Source organism: Ostrea edulis, chromosome 7 (assembly GCF_947568905.1).
Source record: "Ostrea edulis chromosome 7, xbOstEdul1.1, whole genome shotgun sequence".
NCBI lineage: Eukaryota > Metazoa > Mollusca > Bivalvia > Ostreida > Ostreidae > Ostrea > Ostrea edulis.
Window position 1 is genome coordinate 1,146,202 of NC_079170.1, and position 23,967 is coordinate 1,170,168.

The following is a 23,967-nucleotide window of genomic DNA, read 5'->3' on the forward strand; positions in this document are numbered from 1 at the left end:
CAAACGCCAAATTAGGGAAACTGGACACCCTGTGACGTAGGTAACTTTTACAAGCACAGCAGTAGTTAGTTTACATGTACGTGATTTTCTGACTCATGGTCATACAGTATCCTTCTGCGTAAATATTCCGCGCGTTGATATAGTTCGTATCGAATTTAAATCACGTTTGGATAGGATCGGTTTATAAATACTTCACCCTACATTTCAAATTTGACTATTTGATTGTTTTGGTTTGGTAGGTATGTGTGTCCATACATAAAATAAATTATCTTTTATTTATTAATGGACTGCCTAAGCTCCACTTTCATTTTACCGCGAATGAATATTATTTACATTTTAACAGGTGTTGCTCACATAGAGAGGAGGAGAATTAATCAAGGTAAGAGAATTTTACAGATGGAGGCTATTTTCTGGGTTTTGATATGATATGAATGACCCATGAATCCACGGGTTAGATCAAGAGAATAAAACGAAATGGGGTGAAAAATTCTATAAAACGTTAAAGAACTCACGAGTCAATTTTTTATTCCTGCTAGGCCTAGATCTATATTGTAGCATGTAGGCCTATCGAATGTTAGATTTGAAAACTGTTTAACATTGTGGCCTAGATGAAAAACGAACCAAAATATATACTCGGACAGAACGTTTAAAGTGAAGCTTTGTATAAAAGGAAAGAACTTTTCTCAATGTTTAAAGATATATGGATTTTTAAAGACAAAAAAAAATTATCATGAAAGACCGTCTTTAAACAAGGACTTAACACTTTCTGAAGGCTCTATCTCATCATCTGTAATTTTAGAATGATGTGGGTGGTTAGAGTCAGTGCCTGCATGTTACTGCTCCACCAGGTCGGAGCAGACTTGTATCTACACATGCCAAGAGGCAGCAACAACAGACTGAATGAAGCTACCGCAACGAGGGCTAATGCCAACAGAGTGTTCGATTCTCAGGTATGTGTAGTCAGCTGTCAGTCTACAGGTGTATAGTCAGCTGTCACAGTCTACAGGTGTGTATAGTCAGCTCTCAGTCTACAGGTGTGTATATAGTCAGCTGTCACAGTATACAGGTGTATATAGTCAGCTGTCACAGTATACAGGTGTGTATAGTCAGCTCTCAGTCTACAGGTGTGTATAGTCAGCTGTCACAGTCTACAGGTGTGTAGTCAGCTGTCACAGTCTACAGGTGTGTATAGTCAGCTGTCACAGTCTACAGGTGTGTATAGTCAGCTGTCACAGTCTACAGGTGTGTAGTCAGCTGTCACAGTCTACAGGTGTGTATAGTCAGCTGTCACAGTCTACAGGTGTGTATAGTCAGCTGTCACAGTATACAGGTGTATAGTCAGCTGTCACAGTCTACAGGTGTATATAGTCAGCTGTCACAGTCTACAGGTGTGTAGTGTCAGCTGTCACAGTCTACAGGTGTGTAGTGTCAGCTGTCACAGTCTACAGGTGTTTATAGTCAGCTGTCACAGTCTACAGGTGTGTATAGTCAGCTGTCACAGTCTACAGGTGTGTGTAGTCAGCTCTCAGTCTACAGGTGTGTATAGTCAGCTGTCACAGTCTACAGGTGTGTATAGTCAGCTGTCACAGTCTACAGGTGTGTATAGTCAGCTGTCACAGTCTACAGGTGTGTATAGTCAGCTGTCACAGTCTACAGGTGTGTATAGTCAGCTGTCACAGTCTACAGGTGTGTAGTCAGCTGTTAAGCCCTATTAAGGAGTAAACCTAGTAATCATGCCAAATAAACAATGGTCGTAACAATACCCATGCTAAGTAATGAAATTATCATGACCTGGAGGTTATAAAACTTTTACCGCACTCATACTCAAACTCAGACATGTTTATTTTGAGTACAACTCTGAGCATGCTCCGAAGTATATTCGAAAAATCTTGAGCATGTACTCAATTTGAGTATGAGAATGGTTTTATAATTTTTTAATAACCTTCCCTTTTCAGTATGAGTATGATTAGAACACAGAGTTTGAATATGAAAACGTGCTCCAAAAAAGTTTTATAACCTCCAGGCCTGGTTACAGTAGAATCATTAGATCTGATAGGAGCTCAATTTTTGTGGGTATAACCCCAGTACATTGAATTTTAAACCACAATGAAATGTGTACACAGAATCAATGTACAGTAACCATGGAAATGTGTACACAGTATCAATGTACAGTAACCATGGAAATGTGTACACAGTATCAATGTACAGTAACCATGGAAATGTGTACACAGTATCAATGTACAGTAACCATGGAAATGTGTACACAGTATCAATGTACAGTAACCATGGAAATGTGTACACAGTATCAATGTACAGTAACCATGGAAATGTGTTCACAGTATCAATGTACAGTAACCATGGAAATGTGTACACAGTATCAATGTACAGTATCCAGTCACTAACCATATATATCCACTAAATTATGTTCCAGCCAAACTGTAAAATCGGAACTATCCAGGAAAATTGGTTGCCACAAATTTAAGTTATTTCGCAGTATGATACATTTACATTTCAAGTGACATAATCATTTGTCCCAGCATCTGTAGACTGTGACAGCTTTTAGAAGTGTAAAATGTAAGTTAAGAATGAAAATCTAACTCAACTTGAAATTCTATTTACAGAACAACAACAGAGGAGGATATAATGTTGGAGATGAAGGCAAAGACAAGTCAGGGAACGATGAAGGAAAGCAGTATAGAATGGTGTGTACCACAAACATACACAAATATAGAATGTTAAATATCACACAGTACAGTATAGAATGTTAAATACCACACAGTAAGTATAGAGTGTTAAATATCACACAGTATAAAATGTTAAATATCACACAGTACAGTATAGAATGTTAAATACCTCACAGTAAGTATAGAGTGTTAAATATCACTCAGTACAGACAGTATAGAGTGTTAAATATCACACAGTACAGTATAGAGTGTTAAATATCACACAGTACAGAATGTTAAATATCACACAGTATAGAATGTTAAATATCACACAGTAAGTATAGAATGTTAAATATCACACAGTACAGTATAGAATGTTAAATATCACACAGTACAGTATAGAATGTTAAATATCACACAGTACAGTATGTTAAATATCACACAGTACAGTATAGAATGTTAAATATCACTCAGTACAGACAGTATATAATGTTAAATATCACTCAGTACAGTATAGAGTGTTAAATATCACACAGTACAGTATAGAGTGTTAAATATCACACAGTAAGTATAGAATGTTAAATATCACACAGTACAGTATAGAATGTTAAATACCTCACAGTACAGTATAGAGTGTTAAATATCACACAGTACAGAATGTTAAATATCACACAGTATAGAATGTTAAATATAACACAGTGCAGAATGTTAAATATCACACAGTATAGAATGTTAAATATCACTCAGTACAGACAGTATAGAATGTTAAATATCACTCAGTACAGTATAGAGTGTTAAATATCACACAGTACAGTATAGAGTGTTAAATATCACACAGTATAGAATGTTAAATATCACACAGTACAGAATATTAAATATCACACAGTATAGAGTGTTAAATATCACTCAGTACAGTATAGAGTGTTAAATATCACACAGTACAGTATAGAATGTTAAATATCACACAGTACAGTATAGAGTGTTAAATATCACTCAGTACAGTATAGAGTGTTAAATATCACACAGTACAGTATAGAATGTTAAATATCACACAGTACAGTATAGAGTGTTAAATATCACTCAGTACAGTATAGAGTGTTAAATACCACACAGTACAGTATAGAGTGTTAAATATCACACAGTACAGTATAGAGTGTTAAATATCACACAGTACAGTATAGAATGTTAAATACCTCACAGTACAGTATAGAATGTTAAATATCACACAGTACAGTATAGAATGTTAAATATCACACAGTACAGTATAGAATGTTAAATATCACACTGTACAGTATAAAATGTTAAATATCACACAGTACAGTATAGAATGTTAGATATCACACAGTACAGGCAGTATAGAATGTTAAATACCACACAGTACAGTATAGAATGTTAAATATCACACAGTACAGTATAGAATGTTAAATATCACACAGTACAGTATAGAATGTTAAATATCACACAGTACAGTATAAAATGTTAAATATCACACAGTACAGTATAGAATGTTAAATATCACACAGTACAGTATAGAATGTTAGATATCACACAGTATAAAATGTTAAATATCACACAGTATAGAATGTTAAATATCACACAGTATAGAATGTTAAATATCACACAGTACAGGCAGTATAGAATGTTAAATATCACACAGTATAGAATGTTAAATATCACACAGTATAGAATGTTAAATATCACACAGTATAGAATGGTGTGTACCACAAACGTAGAATGTTAAATATCACACAGTATAGACAGTATAGAATGTTAAATATCACACAGTATAAAATGTTGAATATCACACAGTATAGAATGTTAAATATCACACAGTACATGCAGTATAGAATGTTAAATATCACACAGTACAGTATAGAATGTTAAATATCACACAGTACAGTATAAAATGTTAAATATCACACAGTACAGTATAGAATGTTAAATATCACACAGTACAGTATAGAATGTTAGATATCACACAGTACAGGCAGTATAGAATGTTAAATATCACACAGTATAGAATGTTAAATATCACACAGTATAGAATGTTAGATATCACACAGTACAGGCAGTATAGAATGTTAAATATCACACAGTATAGAATGTTAAATATCACACAGTATAGAATGTTAAATATCACACAGTATAGAATGGTGTGTACCACAAACGTAGAATGTTAAATATCACACAGTATAGACAGTATAGAATGTTAAATATCACACAGTATAAAATGTTAAATATCACACAGTATAGAATGTTAAATATCACACAGTACAGACAGTATAGAATGTTAAATATCACACAGTACAGACAGTATAGAATGTTAAATATCACTCAGTACAGACAGAATAAAATGTTGAATATCACACAGTATAAAATGTTGAATATCACACAGTATAGAATGTTAAATATCACACAGTACAGGCAGTATAAAATGTTAAATATCACACAGTACACACAGTATAGAATGTATTGTTTTTGTACTTTGTCTTTCCGTCTGTCTGTCACAAAATCTTGTTGTGAATGCTTCTCCTCCTATATAGTGGATTTAAGATTGGTGGATGATTGTAAAATTGCCTGTGAATGCTTCTCCTCCTATATGGCTTATCCAATAGACTTGAAACTTTCTACAATACTTCAATGCCATTTGCAGATGTGCATATTGTAAGGAAAGGAGGATCCAATGTTTTTCCTTAAAGTTATAGTGGATCTGAGGGGTGGAGTGTGTAAAATAGTTTGTGAACACTTCTCCTCCTTCTAGCTTATCACAGTTCATAATGTTTATGTTCCTGCTTTCTTCTCCATACCATGCAGTCCATTAAGGGGAGGAGGTTTCATTTGGAGCACTTCCAGTTTGGGGAGCTGGGGAGACACGATAAAAACAATCTCTAGTTTTGTATGTCATTTATTAGGACCCCACCTTATATCAATGGGTTACAAATCAAGATTAAGTTTGGGCTGTGGTGAAGATGTATTTTTGAAAGAGTTATGGACCTTGAAATGTCTCAGAGCAGGGCCCTTTATGAGGCCTGCTATCCCAATGACATCAAGTTCATTATTTGGATCAGATTAAATCTTAAGTTGTGATATTATGCCTGTTTTCAATGAGAGTGACTGAGCTTTAGAATATTTGTTTCCATTGAATATAATGAGGTTGATTTTCAGTAAAAATGTGCATAAATCAAAATTTGTGGCTCTTCACCTTAAATTGGCGAAGTCTCTACATGGGTCAAACATTCTTAGTTAGAACATAAAACAATGCACAAACAAACGATATTATCTGGTTGTGTAATATAAGTGGTAAAAGTTCAGGTAAATAGTACTGTATATATTGATAAGTAGTGTTAACTCAAAAGTGATTCTCATCCTCCACAAATTTTATAGGTAAACATGATAAAAGCTCCATGGGGTGAATAAATATCTAGATAAGAGGCTGTGTGATCTGTGGTGATATTTAGGAGCATAATCAACCGATTTAGTCAGCAAATCGGCAGACACTCTCTTTGCATTTGTTAGGACGATATTCATTGTAGACACTCTCTCTGCATTTGTTAGGACGATATTCATTGTAGACACTCTCTCTGCATTTGTTAGGACGATATTCATTGTAGACACTCTCTCTGCATTTGTTAGGACGATATTCATGGCAGACATGGTCATTGTAATTTGCTGTTAAGAAAGATGATAACAAATAATAACTTCATATTAAATAGAAGTTGAATGGATATTCTTATATTTGATTTAGATAATTTTGAATTTCTTTATCTCAATAACTTCTATCCTTAAGTCGATGTACAGTTTGAAACTAATCCACATTATGAATGAATTGTATAAGCAGATTTGATGGGGGTGGGTGGGGTGGGGAATTATTGACATCCACTGAATTGTATAAACAGATTTGATGGGGTGGGTGTGGTGGGGAATTATTGACATCCACTGAATTGTATAAACAGATTTGATGGGTGTGGTGGGGAATTATTGACATCCACTGAATTGTATAACCAGATTTGATGGGGGTGGGTGTGGTGGGGAATTATTGACATCCACTGAATTGTATAAACAGATTTGATGGGGGTGTGGTGGGGAATTATTGACATCCACTTACACCTTTTGTGGATTTCATTTCTAGCATCTTGATTACCCCCTTAACATTCAATTTGAGATCCTGCTGAAGTGTAAACTTTGTGTGACAAGATGCTGTTTTATAAGGCTACATTGGAAATAATTGCCACCTGTCATGTTAACATGCAAGCTTTCACTGTCCTAAATTCATTGTCACAAGAAAACGAGGAAATTCTCAAAGGATTAGGTGGTCATAAGGGCTGAGGAATGTTCTCAGCTTTTAATTGGTCATTTAAATGGCAAAGTCCACTCTTCATGAATACATTTAACAGTGCAAATTTCATGGCATGTTTCACACGAATTCAAAGATAGCAATAACTAAGAGTTGACAGTTTTATTCGCAATCAATAATTGTCAAGTTAAAATTCGCTCAAACTGATACTGCTTTATGAATACGCTTGCACTCAAAGTTCTAATTAAATTATAAAAGAGGCTTTTGTCATCTTACGGATGCAGATTGATACCGCTAACACAGACTGAAATACTCACTGGTTTTTGACCTCAGTGGGTCCAGCTAAAAGGAAGCTGAAAGGAAGCTGTGTTAATTTCAATTATGAGATCCAGGAAGCATGCAATCCTGTATGCCTAAATGGCTGTAGTTAGTGAAACACCGGCAATGTTATCAAGTACCTCTCCTCACTGACGCACCCGATGGTGTGACTCACGTGTCATTTGCGTATTACAAGATTTAAACATGTAAATGCGTTAAATTCTACATGCATGATAATGATAAATATGATGATACATACGTCTTTATGTAAATTTCTGTACGGGTAGTAATTCACACAACTAAGTACTTTATAAGTAAACATTTAGACGTGTCAAGCAAGATTAAGATAAATAACATAAAATGAAAATTGAATACTACAATCTTAACATGCAGACAAGTCTCTTATTTACAGTAAAACATTTGACATTATGTATACTTCAATTTTAGGTCAGATGAGTCACTCAGTGCTATTGGTCTGCGTCTATTGTCCTTTGTTGTACATTAACTATTGAACATTTAACTTCTTGATAACTATTGTTCCAATTCTTTTCAAATTAGGTATGAAGCATCTTTTGGGCCAGGGGACATAATTTAATTATTAATGTCAGGATTCCTGCACCCCTGGGGCCTTTGGGGCGGGGCAAAAACTGCCCAAAATTGACCAATTTTCAAAAATCTTCTTCTCTAGAACTGCACATGTTTGAGAAAAACTAAATGCATAGTGATGTAAAGCAGGAAGGCCTCTACTAAAATTGTAAATTGCATGATTCCCGGAGTAGGGGTTCTGACCCCAGGGTGGGGCCAAACTTGGTATATAGTGTTTATGTGTAAAACACTTAAATAACATCTTCTTTAGTGCTATTAATACTAAATTGAAACTAAATGGATAAAGCAGGTAGTCTTTTACCAAAATTGTAAATTTAATGATCCCCAGAGTAAGGGTTCTGACTCCAGGGTGGGGTCAAACTTAGTATATAGTATTTATGTGTAAGTTTGCTGATACCTTATAAAATCTAAATGCATACTTAGGAATAGCAGAAAAGGATGTACAAAAAAATGGTGAATTTCAATCAAAACTCAGGGTTATGACTTTAGGATGAGTCCAGATTAGTCATATCTTTTGATAGCGATACTTTTTCACTAATATTCAGGTGACTGATAAGGCCTGTGGGCCTCTTGTTTAGTATGGATAGTATAAAACTTTATCAAGTAAATTACTGCACTCATCATAGGAGTTGTCTCTCATTTGACTTTGTCTGAAGCTGCTTTTGTACTTTTTACAGCAATATTTTCAAAGTGCATCAGCAACTCCTGATGTGAAAGACAAGACCTACCTGGCCGTAGAATGGACCAATCAACACGGCTGTGGGGGAAGTGAGAGTACAGACCCGCAGAAACAGAACTGTCACATGGTGCTGCAATACATGTGTCAGGACGACGTGTCATCACCTGTAGGTAGGTTACCATAGCAACTGTCAATTGTCATCACCTGTAGGTACGGTAAGTTACCATAGCAACTGTCAACACCTGTAGGTAGGTTACCATAGCAACTGTCAATTGTCATCACCTGTAGGTACAGTAGGTTACTATAGCAACTTTGAAGTGTCATCACTTGTTGGTAGGTTACCATTGCAACTTTCAAGTGCTGTCACTTGTTGGTAGCTAAGGTTACCATAGCAACTTTTAAGTGCCGTCACATGTAGATAGGTTACCATAGCAACTATCAAGTGCATTTAAAAAATTAATCTGCATTATGTGATGCTTGGCTATAAGTTAATAACAGATACCAGTAATATATAGGTAGGAATCAAAGATACCAGTAATATGTAGGTAGGAATCAAAGATACCAGTAATATGTAGGTAGGAATCAAAGATACCAGTAATATGTAGGTAGGAATCAAAGATACCAGTAATATGTAGGTAGGAATCAAAGATACCAGTAATATATAGGTAGGAATCAAAGATACCAGTAATATGTAGGTAGGAATCAAAGATACCAGTAATATGTAGGTAGGAATCAAAGATACCAGTAATATGTAGGTAGGTTACTGCTAGACTTGATCTCACTGTGTGGAATATTGCTCTCAGGTACCGCAGACACTCTTAGAAATGGTGTCACCACACAGACCCCAAACCACAACAGGGCCCAGAGCTTACAGGAAAATAAGAACACCGCCCAGAACAGGAAAAATAACAACATAAATACTCAACGCGTGCTGCAGGAGTCGTGGGACTGGTATGATAAGTGCTACTTGAGAGAGAGAAATAAAGGTACGGAACAGATTGCATCAGGTAGAACATTTCTAAAGTTTTCAGATTTAATCAGAATCAGATGGATGTTCCACATTTAATGTAATGTAAATCCTGTATAAACAATGTAATGTAAATCCTGTATAAACAATGTAATGCAAATCCTGTATAAACATTCATGAAAAATATTGTAACAAAAGAGTTCATGAAAAAAAAGAGGGTTTTTTAGTTTTGTGGGGTTTTGATTATTAACTGACTTATTGTAAATGTTGAAGTAATTGACTTGTTATAAATGTGAGTTAACACTGTACATCACTGGGCGCTCTATGTATCAGCTCAGGACATCAGGGAACATGTATTGGTTGACTATCCACCCATGCAATCATTTTGAATTTCCTGAGATGCAACTTTTATTCACATTTCCTAATATTTAAGAAGAAATGAATGTCTTTCCTGGCAGGTCTGTTTACTGCTGATCAGAAGCTGAAGACCAACAATGGACTGGGATTTAGCAGCGCCATCTATACTCGTGAGAATCCCAACGGTAATCGCTATGGTTACGAGTGTCCGGAGGAGCGGGATTATTTCCCGTACTGGCACCCCACCCCTTGGACAGACATAGCCATTCTTACAGACAACACAACTCTTTGTGGGTACGTGACACTGAAAACGATGAGGATAGTGTACATTTAATAAATCGCGTATAATTCACGAGACTTTATGTCAGTAAGGCACGATATTTTGAACATTCAAATCCTTCATCAATAAATGTCTATTTACCATATAACAGGTATTTTCTGCAGACGTTGTCCATTTTTTTTTTGTGTGAATAGGTTAAATCTGCAAATATTGCAATCGCAAAATGTGTATAGGGACAGAAATTGGAAACACATCGAGTATAATTTACTACCATTTACGGATCAAATTAATCACAGAATATACTGTTATATGGTATCACAGATTATACTGTTATATGGTATATGCAATGAGGTGATTTATCTTGAAAATTTCGCAAAAGTAAAAAGGGATATCTTTTAAGCTTTCTGTAACAATAAAAGTTTTTCTAACTAAATATGATCTTCAGGTTGTTGAATTTTGAAATTGTTATGGCAGTAAAGAATGCTTCTAAGATTTGATAAGCTTTTTAAAGTTAATACCTATATGTACATACGATTTTGCAATGAAAGAAAAATAAAACTTTAGTATACCAACAGAGACACAAAAAGTGTTATGCCCAATATTAACCCTCATTTCTCTTTACTGCAGGCAGTTTGAGGAGGGTAGTTTTAATAGGAAGGCGTACGGAGAGTGCGTTGAAGAATACGGGGACGGCAGTCGTAAGCACTGGTCTCGATGGAACAACAGACAGAAATGTACGGAGAACGGGGGTCAGTGGGTGGAGTTCAGCAGCTTCATCGAGAAAGCTCCTCGTAAGTTTATACTGCATCTGACACTAATTAACTAATTAATCATTAGTATTAATGCAGTTATAATTCTTACTCCATCATCCTGTCCATTAGATTGTTTGCGGTGTGGTTTAGTTTAAATCGTCTCCTAAGTCTCACTGTTGTTGGTTGACTTGACTTGTCCCAAAGGAGGAGGATGGAAACTGAATTGATTTGAAATTATTTTTTCCTGCTTGTTAACTTTTTGAGTGGTGTGTAACATAAAGAACAGCACCTGACAAAATCCATGTCTCATGCTATATTAACCAAAACCAGCCCTCAGGCCAAAATGTTATTTTGTGTTTATTGTTACATATTTGATCTGAGAATATTGAAATGCTCAATATTTACAATACATAGACCTAAATACTGTGAACTTAAATTTTAAGTATATTAATGTCGCACAAACAGTTTTAAATTCATTACAGTACAGTGCCACTAGTTTTTAACGCTAACGATATCAAGGGCAGACTGTCATAAAACTAATAACCAAATAAATTAGGAGTCTGAATTGTGTAAATCCAATAATTACAATTGTTCATGCAAAATAATGGAAGAGGAATTGAACTGAAACCTACATTGGTATCTTGAATGGGATGTGAATAAGAATGGGATTATAAGAATGGGATTATAAGAATGGGATGTGTATAAGAATGGGATGTGTATAAGAATGGGATTATAAGAATGGGATGTGTATAAGAATGGGGTGTGTATAAGAATGGGAGGATACAGGACATGTGATGAAGGGACATGCAGCCTACTATACCAGGGTTCTGTAAGCCTGTATTCTGTAACAAATATATGAATAAAGTGTGATATTTAGACTGAATTTGTCAATGTTTGTTTTTCAGAGTACACTACGGAGTCTCAGTGTACATCGCAACCGGAACGTGGAAACCGATTCGTCTGGGCGGTGCCATACGACGCCACCGACGTCAACAAAAAGGAGTGTCTGGTGCAGGCCCCACCGCTGGACTGTCGACAGGCCGATTACTCAAGGTGGGAGGATGTACTCACAAAAACTATTGATGATGTTCATCAGATCACTTAAATCTCGAGCTAATTAAAGATGATTTGAAAGAAAAACCGTTTTGAGTCCCTAACATTACTGAGGTATTTCTTTATGTTGCATAGATCAAATCACCTTGGTAACGGTGTGAATGGAGAGGCCAATCGCTATCAGTGGACCCTGCCGTTTTTCCCATCCAATAAGGACAAACGATGTGTGTTTAGAATGAGGTAATCTGATGATGTGTGTTTAGAATGAGGTAATTAAACGATGTGTGTTTAGAATGAGGTAATCAAATATGTGTGTTTAGAATGAGGTAATCTTCAAAATGTGAAAGAGTTCCAGAAAAGCATTCTAGGGTTTCACGGACTCTCTCTCTCTGACACATTCATGACTTCATAATCAAATACTGTTACATGTACATGCACAAGCATGTGACTTTTAATGTTGAAAGGTCACATTACTGTAAAATAACATCAGTTACACTTACAGGTGTTCATTTCATTACATCTATAATAATATATTTACAGGTGTTCATTTCATTACATGTATAATAATATATTTACAGGTACAACATTTCTACAGATGACTATGCTCCTTATTCCACCGACAGCTCCAGAAATTTGTAAGTTCCACGGAAAGATTTACAGATCTTTAGATCAGGATATTGAAAAGACATTTTAGTTCCAGTTTTAAGCATCAATATATTAAGATTTTCATAGTAATGCGGAGGAAATAACTGAAGTATATTTCTTGCAGAAATAATGGAATAGAGGGTATAGCTTCTCCTATTGAACAAAATCCGTACGTTGACGTCGGCGGTCGATCTGCCCTTCGATTAAACATCAACACTGACCAGACAGGACGTATATTCCAGGACCGTAGTCACGTCTTCAAGCTTCTAACTCGCCCTACTGCCATCAAATCAGACAACATTTATAACATCAATGTCCGAGGAAAGCGGGGAAACATAGTGCAGGTGTACCCTGCAGTGGAGTACGATTTCATCCCTAACAATCTGCGTCTGTCTGAGACTGACTCTGTACACATACAGTGGACCGGCTCAAACTCCCACAATAATGGTGGAAATGGGGGTGATGGTCAGGCCGGGGATGAAGGTCAAGGTCAGGGAGGTGAGTGACCTTAAAAATTAGCATTACACAGATATATCGACTGTGAGATAATGTCCAATGGAAATTCTGCTGTTGGTCAGCAAAACTTTATTTTGGGAACATGATCTCCAGTGTCTTTTTACACGGTTGTTGTTGTTTCGAGTACTTTATATTCATGCCTGAGACATAATAATGTACCTCGGTGCTGATCGTCTTAAGCAGATAAAAATAATCTCGGAAATAAAAGTCTGATCTTCTCCTAATTAAAGGGAGACAACCACCGGAACTGAAAATTGTAACTGTGTGTAGGTTTAAATTTTTCTTTCCTTGTCTGTCAGACACTTCACAGAATGTAGAACTCTGTACATTTGTTATATAGACATGATGGTGATTTTATCTTTTACTAGGCACAGACAGAAGTAACATCGTACAGATTGCCGACCTGAACGATAATTTCCCTATGCCCTTTGAGAGGACCACCATGTGGGCAAATGCAAACATTCGCTGGATTTATCATGGCAAAACTGACATCTCCCCAGAAAACCTAGCTGTTTCTATGGCATCTGCTGGCTATTACAGGTAACCTGACTTGTCTGCTGTAAGATATGTCCATTCTTAATCAATGTGCACAACGAATACCTTTGTCTATGTTTTAGTAAAGAGAGCTTCAAGATGTCAACATTTCCTCACTTTCATGCAAGGGAAAACAAAACATTTCCTCACTTTCATGCTAGGGAAAACAAAACATTTCCTCACTTTCATGCAAGTGAAAACAATCTCTGTTGGGTTTCACAATCATGTACATACATGTATATTCATTTCTTGGAACAAATTTTGTGGTATACAGTATGTATCTTACATATAATCTATGAATACATAATAATTATATTTTTATATTCTGTATTTAGGGGTATGAATGGTCTTGGCTTTACAGAAACCACATTCACAAAATTAAAACCCAACAAAACTGAAAAGTCTTGTCTTGTCAGTCCATAAAAATTGGACTCCCTGAGATTTAAAAATTCAACAATTAATAAGACCTTCGATACTTTACGTTCATTTGATTACTACTTAGTGATAATGTATACCGATATATTCTAAATTAATATCCTGTGTCTTTTATACAGACCTTCAGTACTTTACGTTCATTCGATTACTACTGATAATGTATACCGATATATTCTAAATTAATATCCCGTGTCTTTTATACAGACCGTCGATACTTTACATTCATTCAATTACTACTGATAATGTATACCGATGGATTATGAATTAATATCCTGTGTCTTTTATACAGAGCTTCAGTACTTTACATTCATTCAATTACTACTGATAATGTATACCGATGGATTATAAATTAATATCCTGTGTCTTTTATACAGAGCTTCAGTACTTTACGTTCATTTAATTACTACTTATTGTACTGGTGTATTATAAATTAATATCCTGTGTCTTTTATACAGATGTGTGAAGAAAGTTGATTGTCCGGAGACCACACACAATGATTATATAGTGGAAACCAAGACGAAAATGAACAATTTGCTAAACAATGCCCCCGCCTCCTTCACCGGGGCCGTCCTGAAGTTTAGAAGGGGAACCTACCACTACGCATCAACCAGGAACAATAACTTCTCCAACAGAAGTCAGAAGTCTACACTCATCGTAGTGTAGGGTTACCTCCCTTGTATTGTTTTAAACCATATGAGATTATATATCATACAACACGTATCATTATTGCCATATTAATCCAAAGATGCTCAAAGAGAAAATTTCTGAATGATATTTATTTTCTATTTTTGCTTTACACCAAAAATCAGGACAACTGTCTTACATTCCTTTTGATGCATTTACATGCAATTTGGTCTCACATGAACTTGTGATAAGTTTTCCCATCCACACATATTTCTTGAGACAATATGCTATCATGATTCAGATCATCAAAATGTTATTAAGGATGCATAGCAACTGATATTCTGCTCATTCAGGGTTTTTTTTATTATATAAAAAGGTTGAATTTGAAGGACTGGCAATTAAAAGATTGAAAAAAGAACACTTACGAAAGTTTCATTTCTGTTTCATATGCATTCATTTTTATATGTTTATCGAGATCACGGCTACTCTTCATTCATTCGGTTTGTATGTGTGGAATTTTACGTTTTGTGCAATATTTGTCCGCTACTCAGTGTATGAAATCGTCCTCTTCCATCACGATCACACTTCACTAAATTTTTGTTTTAGAATCGGAAAGAAAGCATTATTGTGTGAGGATGTAAATTTGATGTGTGTGTCAGAGGATGTAAATTTGATGTGTGTGTCATTTTCCATTTTGATAACGATTTTGTTAAACTGTTATTGTTTGTTTATCTTGCATAATTCCATGGCTCTACAAAGACTAAGCGCTGTGTTAAAACACTATCCTGCTGGATCAGGACTACGTTATCGTAAATTATTTGTATCCAATGTTATCGTAAATCATTTGTATTGAATCTTATTGCAAATCATTTGTATCAAATATTATTATATATTATTTGTATTGAATTATTTAATATTCAAATAAAAACTACTTGAAAAAACTTAATAGATGTTGTTCTGGGGTTTTTTTGGATGGGAGGGGTAGTTTTTTTTTAAGGAAAAATACTAGACGTGGAAATGTTTGTCTATTGGGGAATGATTGTGGGATTTTGCAATACTACATATATACTAATTATGTCTCCCATCTTCCAGGGGAGACATATTGTTTTTGTTCTTTCTGTCCGTCTGTCTGTCACAAAATCTTGGGAACGCTTCTCCTCCAGTATGGCTTATCTGATAGATTTGAAACTTTGTACAATGCTTCATTGCCATTTGTAAATGTGCATATTGTTGGGACAGGAGGATCCAGCTATTTTCCTTTAAAATATTGTTGATCTAAGTGGGGTGAAGGGTGTAAAACAGCTTGTGAACACTCCCCCTCCTACAGGTATATGGCTTATCAGATAGCCTTGAAATTTTGTACAATGCTTCATTAATGATTTTTCCTGTATATTCCCATGTAAGACTTAAATCCTTTTGGCCTCACCCTACCCCCTGGGGCCATGATTTGAACAAACTGAAATCTGCTCTACCTGAGAATAAATGCATTTTTATTTGATTAACCATAACCCTGCTTGTCTTGTGAAGAAGATATTTAAAGACTTTTATGCCTCCTTTGGGGGCGTATTGTGTGCTCCTGTCTTTGGTGTGTAGAAGTCTTGTCCGCTCAATATCTAAAGTATCCTCCACTTGATGATTATCAAACCTGGTACAGTGGTTCTCCCTAGATGACCCCAATTGATTTTAAGATCACAAGGTCAAGGGTCAGTGTATCAGTCTGTAAACCATGTCTTGTCTTCCTTGATCCGGATTAGAATAGGTCCTCGGTGCCCTATGTTTGTCGGGAGAAGCAACTAAATGGGGCAGTCCTTCGGATGATACCCCCAAAACAGAGGGCCCGTGTCACAGCTGGTGTGGTACGATAAAGATCCCTTCATGCTGAAAGGCCATAAGTGTCAAGCATAGGCCTAAATTCTACAGCCCTTCACCGGCATTGGTGAGTTTCCATAATCATGGATGAAAAATTCCCATGCAGGATGTTAAACAATACATGTACAGTCCACCACACTTATATTGAAGTCGGTTATATTGAAGTATCTGTTATACAACCAAACAATACATGTACAGTCCACCCCACTTATATTGGAGTCGGTTATATTGAAGTATCTGTTATACAACCAAGTCTTGTCTGCTCAATATAAAAAAAATCCTTTGCTTGACAATTATCAAACTTGGTACAGTGGTTGCTCATAGAGAGTAGATGGCTCTTATTGATTTTCACATCACAAGGCCAAGGGTCAAACTGGACATAGTAAGATAATGTGTGGTCAATATCTTGAGAACCCCCCCTTTTTTTTTTTTTTTTTTTTACAGAATTCGAACTTGGTACACTAGTTCTACTTAAAGAGTAGATGACTGCTATTGATTTTGAAGTCACAAGGTCAATGGTCAAGCTATGGACATAAGATGTTGTCTGCTCAGTCTCTTGAGAACCCTTTGCTTGATTGACAGCAAACCTGGCACAGAGTAGATGACCCCCACTAGTTTTAAAGTCTCAAGGTCAAAGGTCATAACTCAAATGACTGGCTATTTCAAAATGTCTGCTCAGTATCTTGAGAGATCAAACTTAGTAATTATGGTTGAGTAACACATATCCTATAATGTATTTTAAGACACAATGCCCTTCCTTTCTTTCAATAACGCTTGACTGGTAAGCAATAGTTTCAGGTTCGACCGCCAGGCCATGACGTGCCCGAGTGGTTAAAATAGACAGCTACATTGTTCCCTGGCAAATCGCTCAACATAAGTGAAAGTTGTGGGTCTTTGAAATCCGACATCTCCTGTCAATACAACATTTCCAATTTATATGTAAATTAAAGAAATTGTCCACATTTACAGTTCATATTTTTTGACGTGAAAACAGTTTGGTTCAATATAAAATCCCTACATTAAAGGGAAACACGTTTTGTTTCACCAGATCTGGAGGTTATAAAACTTTTACCACACTCATACTCAAACTCAGCCATGTTTGTTTTGAGTACAACTCTGGGCAAGCTCCGAAGCATACTTTAAAAATCTGTAGCATGTACTCCATTTGTGTATGAGAATAATTTTATAACAGTTTTACAACCTTCACTTTCGAGTTGAGTACAATTTAGAGCACGGAGTTTGAGTATAAAACGTGCTCAAAAGAGTTTTATAACCTCCTGGCCTGATTTTCAAATTAAAAATATAAGTTTTGAAAGATTCTAAAACGTATACTGTGACATCTAAATTTGCTTGCTCCTCCACTGGTACCACAAATTATTTTGGGCGAACTGCGCTTTAATACGCTGGCATACAACAGCACGTTACTTTAATACGCTGGCATACAACAGCACGTTACTTTAATACGCTGGCATACAACAGCACGTTACTTTAATACGCTGGCATACAACAGCACGTTACTTTAATACGCTGGCATACAACAGCACGTTACTTTAATACGCTGGCATACAACAGCACGTTACTTTAATACGCTGACATACAACAGCACGTTACTTTAATACGCTGGCATACAACAGCACGTTACTTTAATACGCTGGCATACAACAGCACGTTACTTTAATACGCTGGCATACAACAGCACGTTACTTTAATACGCTGGCATACAACAGCACGTTACTTTAATACGCTGGCATACAACAGCACGTTACTTTAATACGCTGACATACAACAGCACGTTACTTTAATACGCTGGCATACAACAGCACGTTACTCCTCCATTAAAAAGTATGGGGGCGTGAAGCGTCACAGTTTATGCCCTCATGTGTTTTCAAAAATGAAATTTATTTTTAATATTTATATTCTCCCATCATTTCTGTTAAATAGAAGTACTACACCTTTGTTCATTAAGATTCATTCGCACATTGTTCACATGGAAATGTCTATCATTACAATTTATAAAGAACTGGAAACGTAAACTCAACCTTATCAAATAAATCACAATGTTCCCCTAAATATACAAGACTGCTCTAAGTCAAGAAACGTTTTAATATAAAGCATTCACTATTATATGGATACCTACTTCCGCACCTACCCGGGGTTGAACTCACGACCTACGGAATCAAATCTCCTACCTATATACAGGTATATAATATTTTTTTTTTCGTTACAAAAATATCCTGATTGTGGTAAATACAGTACCTTTGAATTGCTTTCAGTTACTATAAATTCTTTAGAAAATTATCAAATTAACTGGCATGATGAACTATGTGAATGTCTTTTATGAATGTTTATCATTAGGAATGATATTAAGAAGAACCTTGTACAAAATGTAAAACCGCAAGATTTGCCCATACTAATATGACTGGGATCGCTTTTCGTCCCCTAATCCTCTGGAGAAGTCTAACAGATTTTAAATGACTGCGAGCAACTAATGCGAGTTAGTAGTAACAAAAAAGAATAGGATCCCTTTGTCCCGATGAATCTAAAGTAGAGTCAGTAATTTAATCATGCATTAAATATTGTCATTACAACCAGTAGAATAAATCCGATACCCCGGAGAACGAACTTACGATGGAACGATGCCAGATTTACAGAGCACACGGGGAGTCGTCCTAAAACCGCACACGCTCTCTAAAGCGATAACCCCAAGGAAACAGATGTAAACACAGTTTTGGAAAAGTACAAAAGTATGGGTTTTTCCCTGAATCTCAAGGACATTCGCGCTCATGAAATATTTCTAGTGTTTATAACGATGCCTTCGCAGAATTTCAATCGATCGGTCTCCTCTTTAATTGAATCGGGTCTCCATTTTGATCCATTTAACTGGATGTGCTAGACTCGTGGATAAAGTCAGGGAAACAATGAAGATGGACATTTACGACCGTGCTGTGATATTTATGCATTGCGATGACACATGTAAGTAATTTTGCAAATCTCAGCGCGCATTCGTGGAAACAGAGATGCTGCTGCGGGTAAGATGAGCTGCATTCTTTGTAAATTTGATTGAACATGTTTATTTTTAAGATTCTTTAGTTAATTTACGATATTTGATAATGCTATATACATGTATATATGGGCGGTCAGAGACATGCATAACAATGTATCGGTGAACGTTGGTTTTGCAAGGGAGTCTGTTGATCTTATCCTAAGCTGGTTTGGTTTGTATTACAGTATATTTTTGATAATTTTAAAATTCTTTGTCTTGCATTAACGGCTTTTTAACCCTTTCCACCGCCCATATCCTCCGAATGTCTAATATTCGATAAAGTAAATAATAATCATAGCTAAGTTTTGGCATCGTTCATGTTAAGAACTGTGGTGCAATTGAAAGGAGGGTTATACCCTGGGCCCTTCTCGGCCAACCTCGGATTATTCGTATCGGGTTCCGGAATCAGCCGAGGTTGGCCAATTGCCCCCCCCCCCCAATCCCGTTTTTATTGGAAACTATCAGCGAGATGAGTGCATGTCATTTAGAGGTCTGTAGCCATCCATTTAGAGGTCTGTAACCATCCATTTAGAGGTCTGTAACCACCCATTTAAAGGTCTGTAACCACCCATTTAGAGGTCCGTAACCATCCATTTAGAAGTCTGTAACCACCCATTTAGAAGTCTGTAACCACCCATTTAGAGGTCTGTAACCACCCATTTAGAAGTCTGTAACCACCCATTTAGAGGTCTGTAACCATCCATTTAGAGGTCTGTAACCACTGTAACCATCCATTTAGAGGTCTGTAACCACCCATTTAGAGGTCTATAACCATCCATTTAGAGGTCTGTAACCATCCATTTAGAGGTATATAACCATCCATTTAGAGGTCTGTAACCACCCATTTAGAGGTCTATAACCATCCATTTAGAGGTCTGTAACCACCCATTTAGAGGTCTGTAACCACCATTTAGAGGTCTGTAACCACCATTTAGAAGTCTGTAACCATACATTTAGAGGTCTGTAACCACTGTAACCACCCATTTAGAGGTCTGTAACCACCATTTAGAAGTCTGTAACCATACATTTAGAGGTCTGTAACCATACATTTAGAAGTCTGTAACCACCCATTTAGAGGTCTGTAAACACGCATTTAGAGGTCTGTAACCACCATTTAGAGGTCTGTAACCATCCATTTAGAGGTCTGTAACCATCCATTTAGAGGTATATAACCATCCATTTAGAGGTCTGTAACCACCCATTTAGAGGTCTATAACCATCCATTTAGAGGTCTGTAACCACCATTTAGAGGTCTGTAACCACCATTTAGAAGTCTGTAACCATACATTTAGAGGTCTGTAACCACCCATTTAGAGGTCCGTAACCACCCATTTAGAGGTCCGTAACCACCATTTAGAGGTCTGTAACCATCCATTTAGAGGTCTGTAACCACCCATTTAGAGGTCTGTAACCACCATTTAGAGGTCTGTAACCATCCATTTAGAGGTCTGTAACCATACATTTAGAAGTCTGTAACCACCCATTTAGAGGTCTGTAAACACGCATTTAGAGGTCTGTAACCACTCATTTAGAGGTCTGTAACTAACCATTTAGAGGTATGTAACCACCCATTATGGAGTGGAGAAGGAATCACCTTGACTCGCAACCTCTATATCCGTTGAAAGTGTTCCGGATCCGCTCCTTCAATATATAGCTAATGCCGGTGATTTCAAGTACACGTAATCACGCATGCTCGGTAATCAACACGAAATAACCCATTTTTATAGAATTTATTGCACATGTAATTGTGTTTTATAGTTCCTTATCAGGCTGACTGAAACAATCATATTGAGCGATATTCAAATAGTTGTGACGCTGCTAAAATATAGACACGACAATCTAATTTGCATGCATTTCTGTCAATGTAGCTTTCCTCAAAACTATAATATAAGAACTTGATTTTATGCTGTTCACATCTTGTTTGTAGAGAACTCGGTACTGAATGTCAATTAAAGATATTTAAAAGAACATGGCGCATTCGGGCTTGGTACACCCTAATTTAACATGTGATGTGTGTGAGGAGAGATCTGTCCTGATGCATTGTGGATCCTGTCATATCAGACTCTGTGGAGACTGTGTCGGTAAACACGTGTCATCTCAACACTCCAAACACCATGACGTGGCGGGATTCAAATACCGGAAACATGACGCAACACTTCCGGTATGTCATCATCACCCGTGTCAGCGATGTGACGTACACTGCAGTGACTGCGATGAACCCGTATGTAGCAAGTGTATGGCCACATCAGAACATAAAGAACATCATCTTGATGAGATAACGAAAATTTATGTCGCCAGACGGTTACTCTTGTTACAGGAAATAAGCTTTCTGCAGAATACAGTGATTCCACATTACGATAAAATGGAATCTGTGCTCGATGCAAAGATGTCCAAACTGTCTCATGACTATTCCTCGGTGTTTAATAAGATCATTTCAGAAGAGGAAGTTCTCCATGAAACTATACAAAAGTTTTTCCATCGCAAAAAAGGAGAAACTTTTGCGATGAAGGAGAGAGATTTTAAAGTTCTACAAGAGCAAAGGAATGGCATTTCTTGTTCAAAGTCAACAGTGGAGACATTGTTGTCCAAGTACAAACACGTCTGCGGCTCCAACAACATCGACGAAATACTGATGTGTCCTTTTGAAAAGGGTCAATACAGAAGGATTCCTCCGATTGCCGATATCACTCCGCCTACTTTTTCTCCTGTTGATGTTGATGAGAAATTTTGTGAACAGTTTGTGAAACTATCACCATCAGTCCAAAAACTGAAGTCTCGAGGACAACGCCTTGAGAGTGCCTCAAGTATTAAAGAAGAGAAGGAACTTTTAGCAGAAGTTGAGCTTATAGGGTCATTTCAGAGTGTTTACGAAGAATTGCGACGAGTGCATTGCATCGGAAACGATCAAGCATGGTTGAGTGGAAGCGCTCATGGCACGCTCATACGGATGGACATCAATGGAAAGTCGCTTGAAACGGTTCATGTCACCCACGGTTACGCCCCCAAAGACATGGTTGTATCCACTGATGGTTCACTGATCTACTGTGACGTGGGAAGTTTGAGTGTCAACGCCTTCAAAGATGGAAGTTCCAAAATCATCGTCAAATTAACCAAGTGGATGCCTACCTCTCTATGTGTGACAACAGTGGTTGGACACCTACTTGTGGGGATGATTTCTAAAGATCACAAATTTGGCCGCGTTGTTCGTTATGTGGGGTCCAAAGCCAGACAAAAGATACAGTTCGATGACAAAGAGCAGGACCTTTTCAAGAAGCCATCATCACTGGCTGAGAACGCAAATGAAAATATATGTGTGATCGATTCTAGTGCACAGTCGCTTGTTGTGCTCACCAAGTTCGGGTTGTTTAGATTTAGATATAATGGAAGTCAAAAGACTCGCACTTATTCCTTCCAACCAAGTGGCCTGGCAACAGATAGTATCGGCCAGATCATTGTAGGGGATCGGATGAATACTTGTCTGGACATCATCGACAGAGATGGTCAATTCATCAGATCTATTGCTGGGTCCTTACTGAACATCCCGTCTGCAATCAGCATCGACGATAACGAAAATTTGTGGGTAAGCGAATTCCACACCGGACACGTCAAAATTATCAAATACCTCGAATTTAGTGAAAGCAATTGCTGCAGCCAAGCCGATTAAACAGTATTTACCTTTACTTTGTTTAATGACTGCATTTCCACGTTGTGGATGTACCTTGTGACTGCTTTAGTACATAGCTATTTTGAAAAGAAATACAGTACCGTCTTACAAATGTAAGGATGATTTGAATTGTTTATCAAGTATGTCAAAATTTCGTCGTTGAACCAGCAAAGCTGTTTGAGAAAAATTAAAATTACTTTCCTGTCATAGGTATGTTACTGCAGCACTTTAGTGGTTGATAATTATTTAAGGGAAACGAAAGAATTCATTTTCGGTCCAGATTCTTAGGAGATGATAAGCTAGATATTTTGAATTTGTTGTATATAAAACTGTACCATACGTGTATTTAACATTTCTCCAGAACCACCGGGATCGCCGTGACACCTCAGGCGGTAGAACGCGTGGATTGTTAAACCTGAGAGTGACTGTACCATCACCAACAGTCATCATCAATACTTATATAGCAATATTCCTTTATCACCTGTATATAATGTTTATGTCTCTCAACTGATTCGATACGTGAACAAGAGTTTCCTGTGCGTATGGTCAGTTTTTAAATCGAGACATGCTACTGACAAATACGTTGATGTTACAGAAAAGTCAGCATTTCAAATTTTAAGGTCGTTATATCGATCTTATTTACCAATAAAACCTGTCATTGGATCAAA

At 36.7% G+C, this 23,967-nt stretch overlaps 2 protein-coding genes and 1 long non-coding RNA gene across 6 annotated transcripts; 2 read left to right on the forward strand and 1 right to left on the reverse strand.

The window, feature by feature from the left end:
- Positions 1 to 12: 12 nt before the first annotated feature.
- LOC125653750 (protein DD3-3-like) lies at positions 13 to 15,669 on the forward strand. 3 transcript variants are annotated; one of them, XM_048883341.2, is made up of 14 exons: positions 13 to 239; positions 344 to 379; positions 800 to 950; positions 2,622 to 2,702; positions 8,559 to 8,730; positions 9,364 to 9,546; positions 9,986 to 10,178; positions 10,792 to 10,955; positions 11,822 to 11,969; positions 12,105 to 12,209; positions 12,548 to 12,604; positions 12,739 to 13,112; positions 13,499 to 13,670; positions 14,555 to 15,669. In XM_048883341.2, exons 3-14 carry the CDS (start codon positions 801 to 803, stop codon positions 14,760 to 14,762), a joined length of 2,007 nt encoding a protein of 668 aa, XP_048739298.1. In that variant the 5' UTR covers positions 13 to 239; positions 344 to 379; position 800; the 3' UTR covers positions 14,763 to 15,669. The 3 variants fall into 3 exon arrangements, with proteins under 3 accessions (XP_048739298.1, XP_048739299.1, XP_048739300.1); XM_048883342.2 differs by having other exon boundaries at positions 83 to 235; XM_048883343.2 differs by lacking the exon at positions 9,364 to 9,546 and having other exon boundaries at positions 85 to 239.
- LOC130047621 (uncharacterized) lies at positions 5,555 to 8,312 on the reverse strand. Its single transcript, XR_008796450.1, has 2 exons — positions 7,275 to 8,312; positions 5,555 to 6,332 (listed from the first exon to the last, which is right to left on the reverse strand). It is a non-coding gene; the product is annotated as an uncharacterized LOC130047621 (long non-coding RNA).
- Positions 15,670 to 17,017: 1,348 nt separating the features above from the next.
- LOC125657082 (uncharacterized) lies at positions 17,018 to 23,967 on the forward strand. 2 transcript variants are annotated; one of them, XM_048887716.2, is made up of 2 exons: positions 17,018 to 19,621; positions 21,563 to 23,967. In XM_048887716.2, the coding sequence occupies exon 2, from the start codon at positions 21,605 to 21,607 to the stop codon at positions 23,297 to 23,299; it is 1,695 nt and encodes a 564-aa protein (XP_048743673.2). In that variant the 5' UTR covers positions 17,018 to 19,621; positions 21,563 to 21,604; the 3' UTR covers positions 23,300 to 23,967. The 2 variants fall into 2 exon arrangements, with proteins under 2 accessions (XP_048743673.2, XP_048743674.2); XM_048887717.2 differs by having other exon boundaries at positions 17,018 to 19,565.

What these genes read in the sequence shown, in the direction of transcription:
- LOC125653750 (XM_048883341.2), top strand. Translation starts at nt 801, where the DNA reads ATGATGTGGGTGGTTAGAGTCAGTGCCTGCATGTTACTGCTCCACCAG. An exon ending in CGATGTGTGTTTAGAATGAG is followed by an intron (nt 12,210 to 12,547) that starts GTAATCTGATGA and finishes ATATATTTACAG; the next exon opens with GTACAACATTTCTACAGATG. An exon ending in GCATCTGCTGGCTATTACAG is followed by an intron (nt 13,671 to 14,554) that starts GTAACCTGACTT and finishes TCTTTTATACAG; the next exon opens with ATGTGTGAAGAAAGTTGATT.
- LOC125657082 (XM_048887716.2), top strand. Translation starts at nt 21,605, where the DNA reads ATGGCGCATTCGGGCTTGGTACACCCTAATTTAACATGTGATGTGTGT.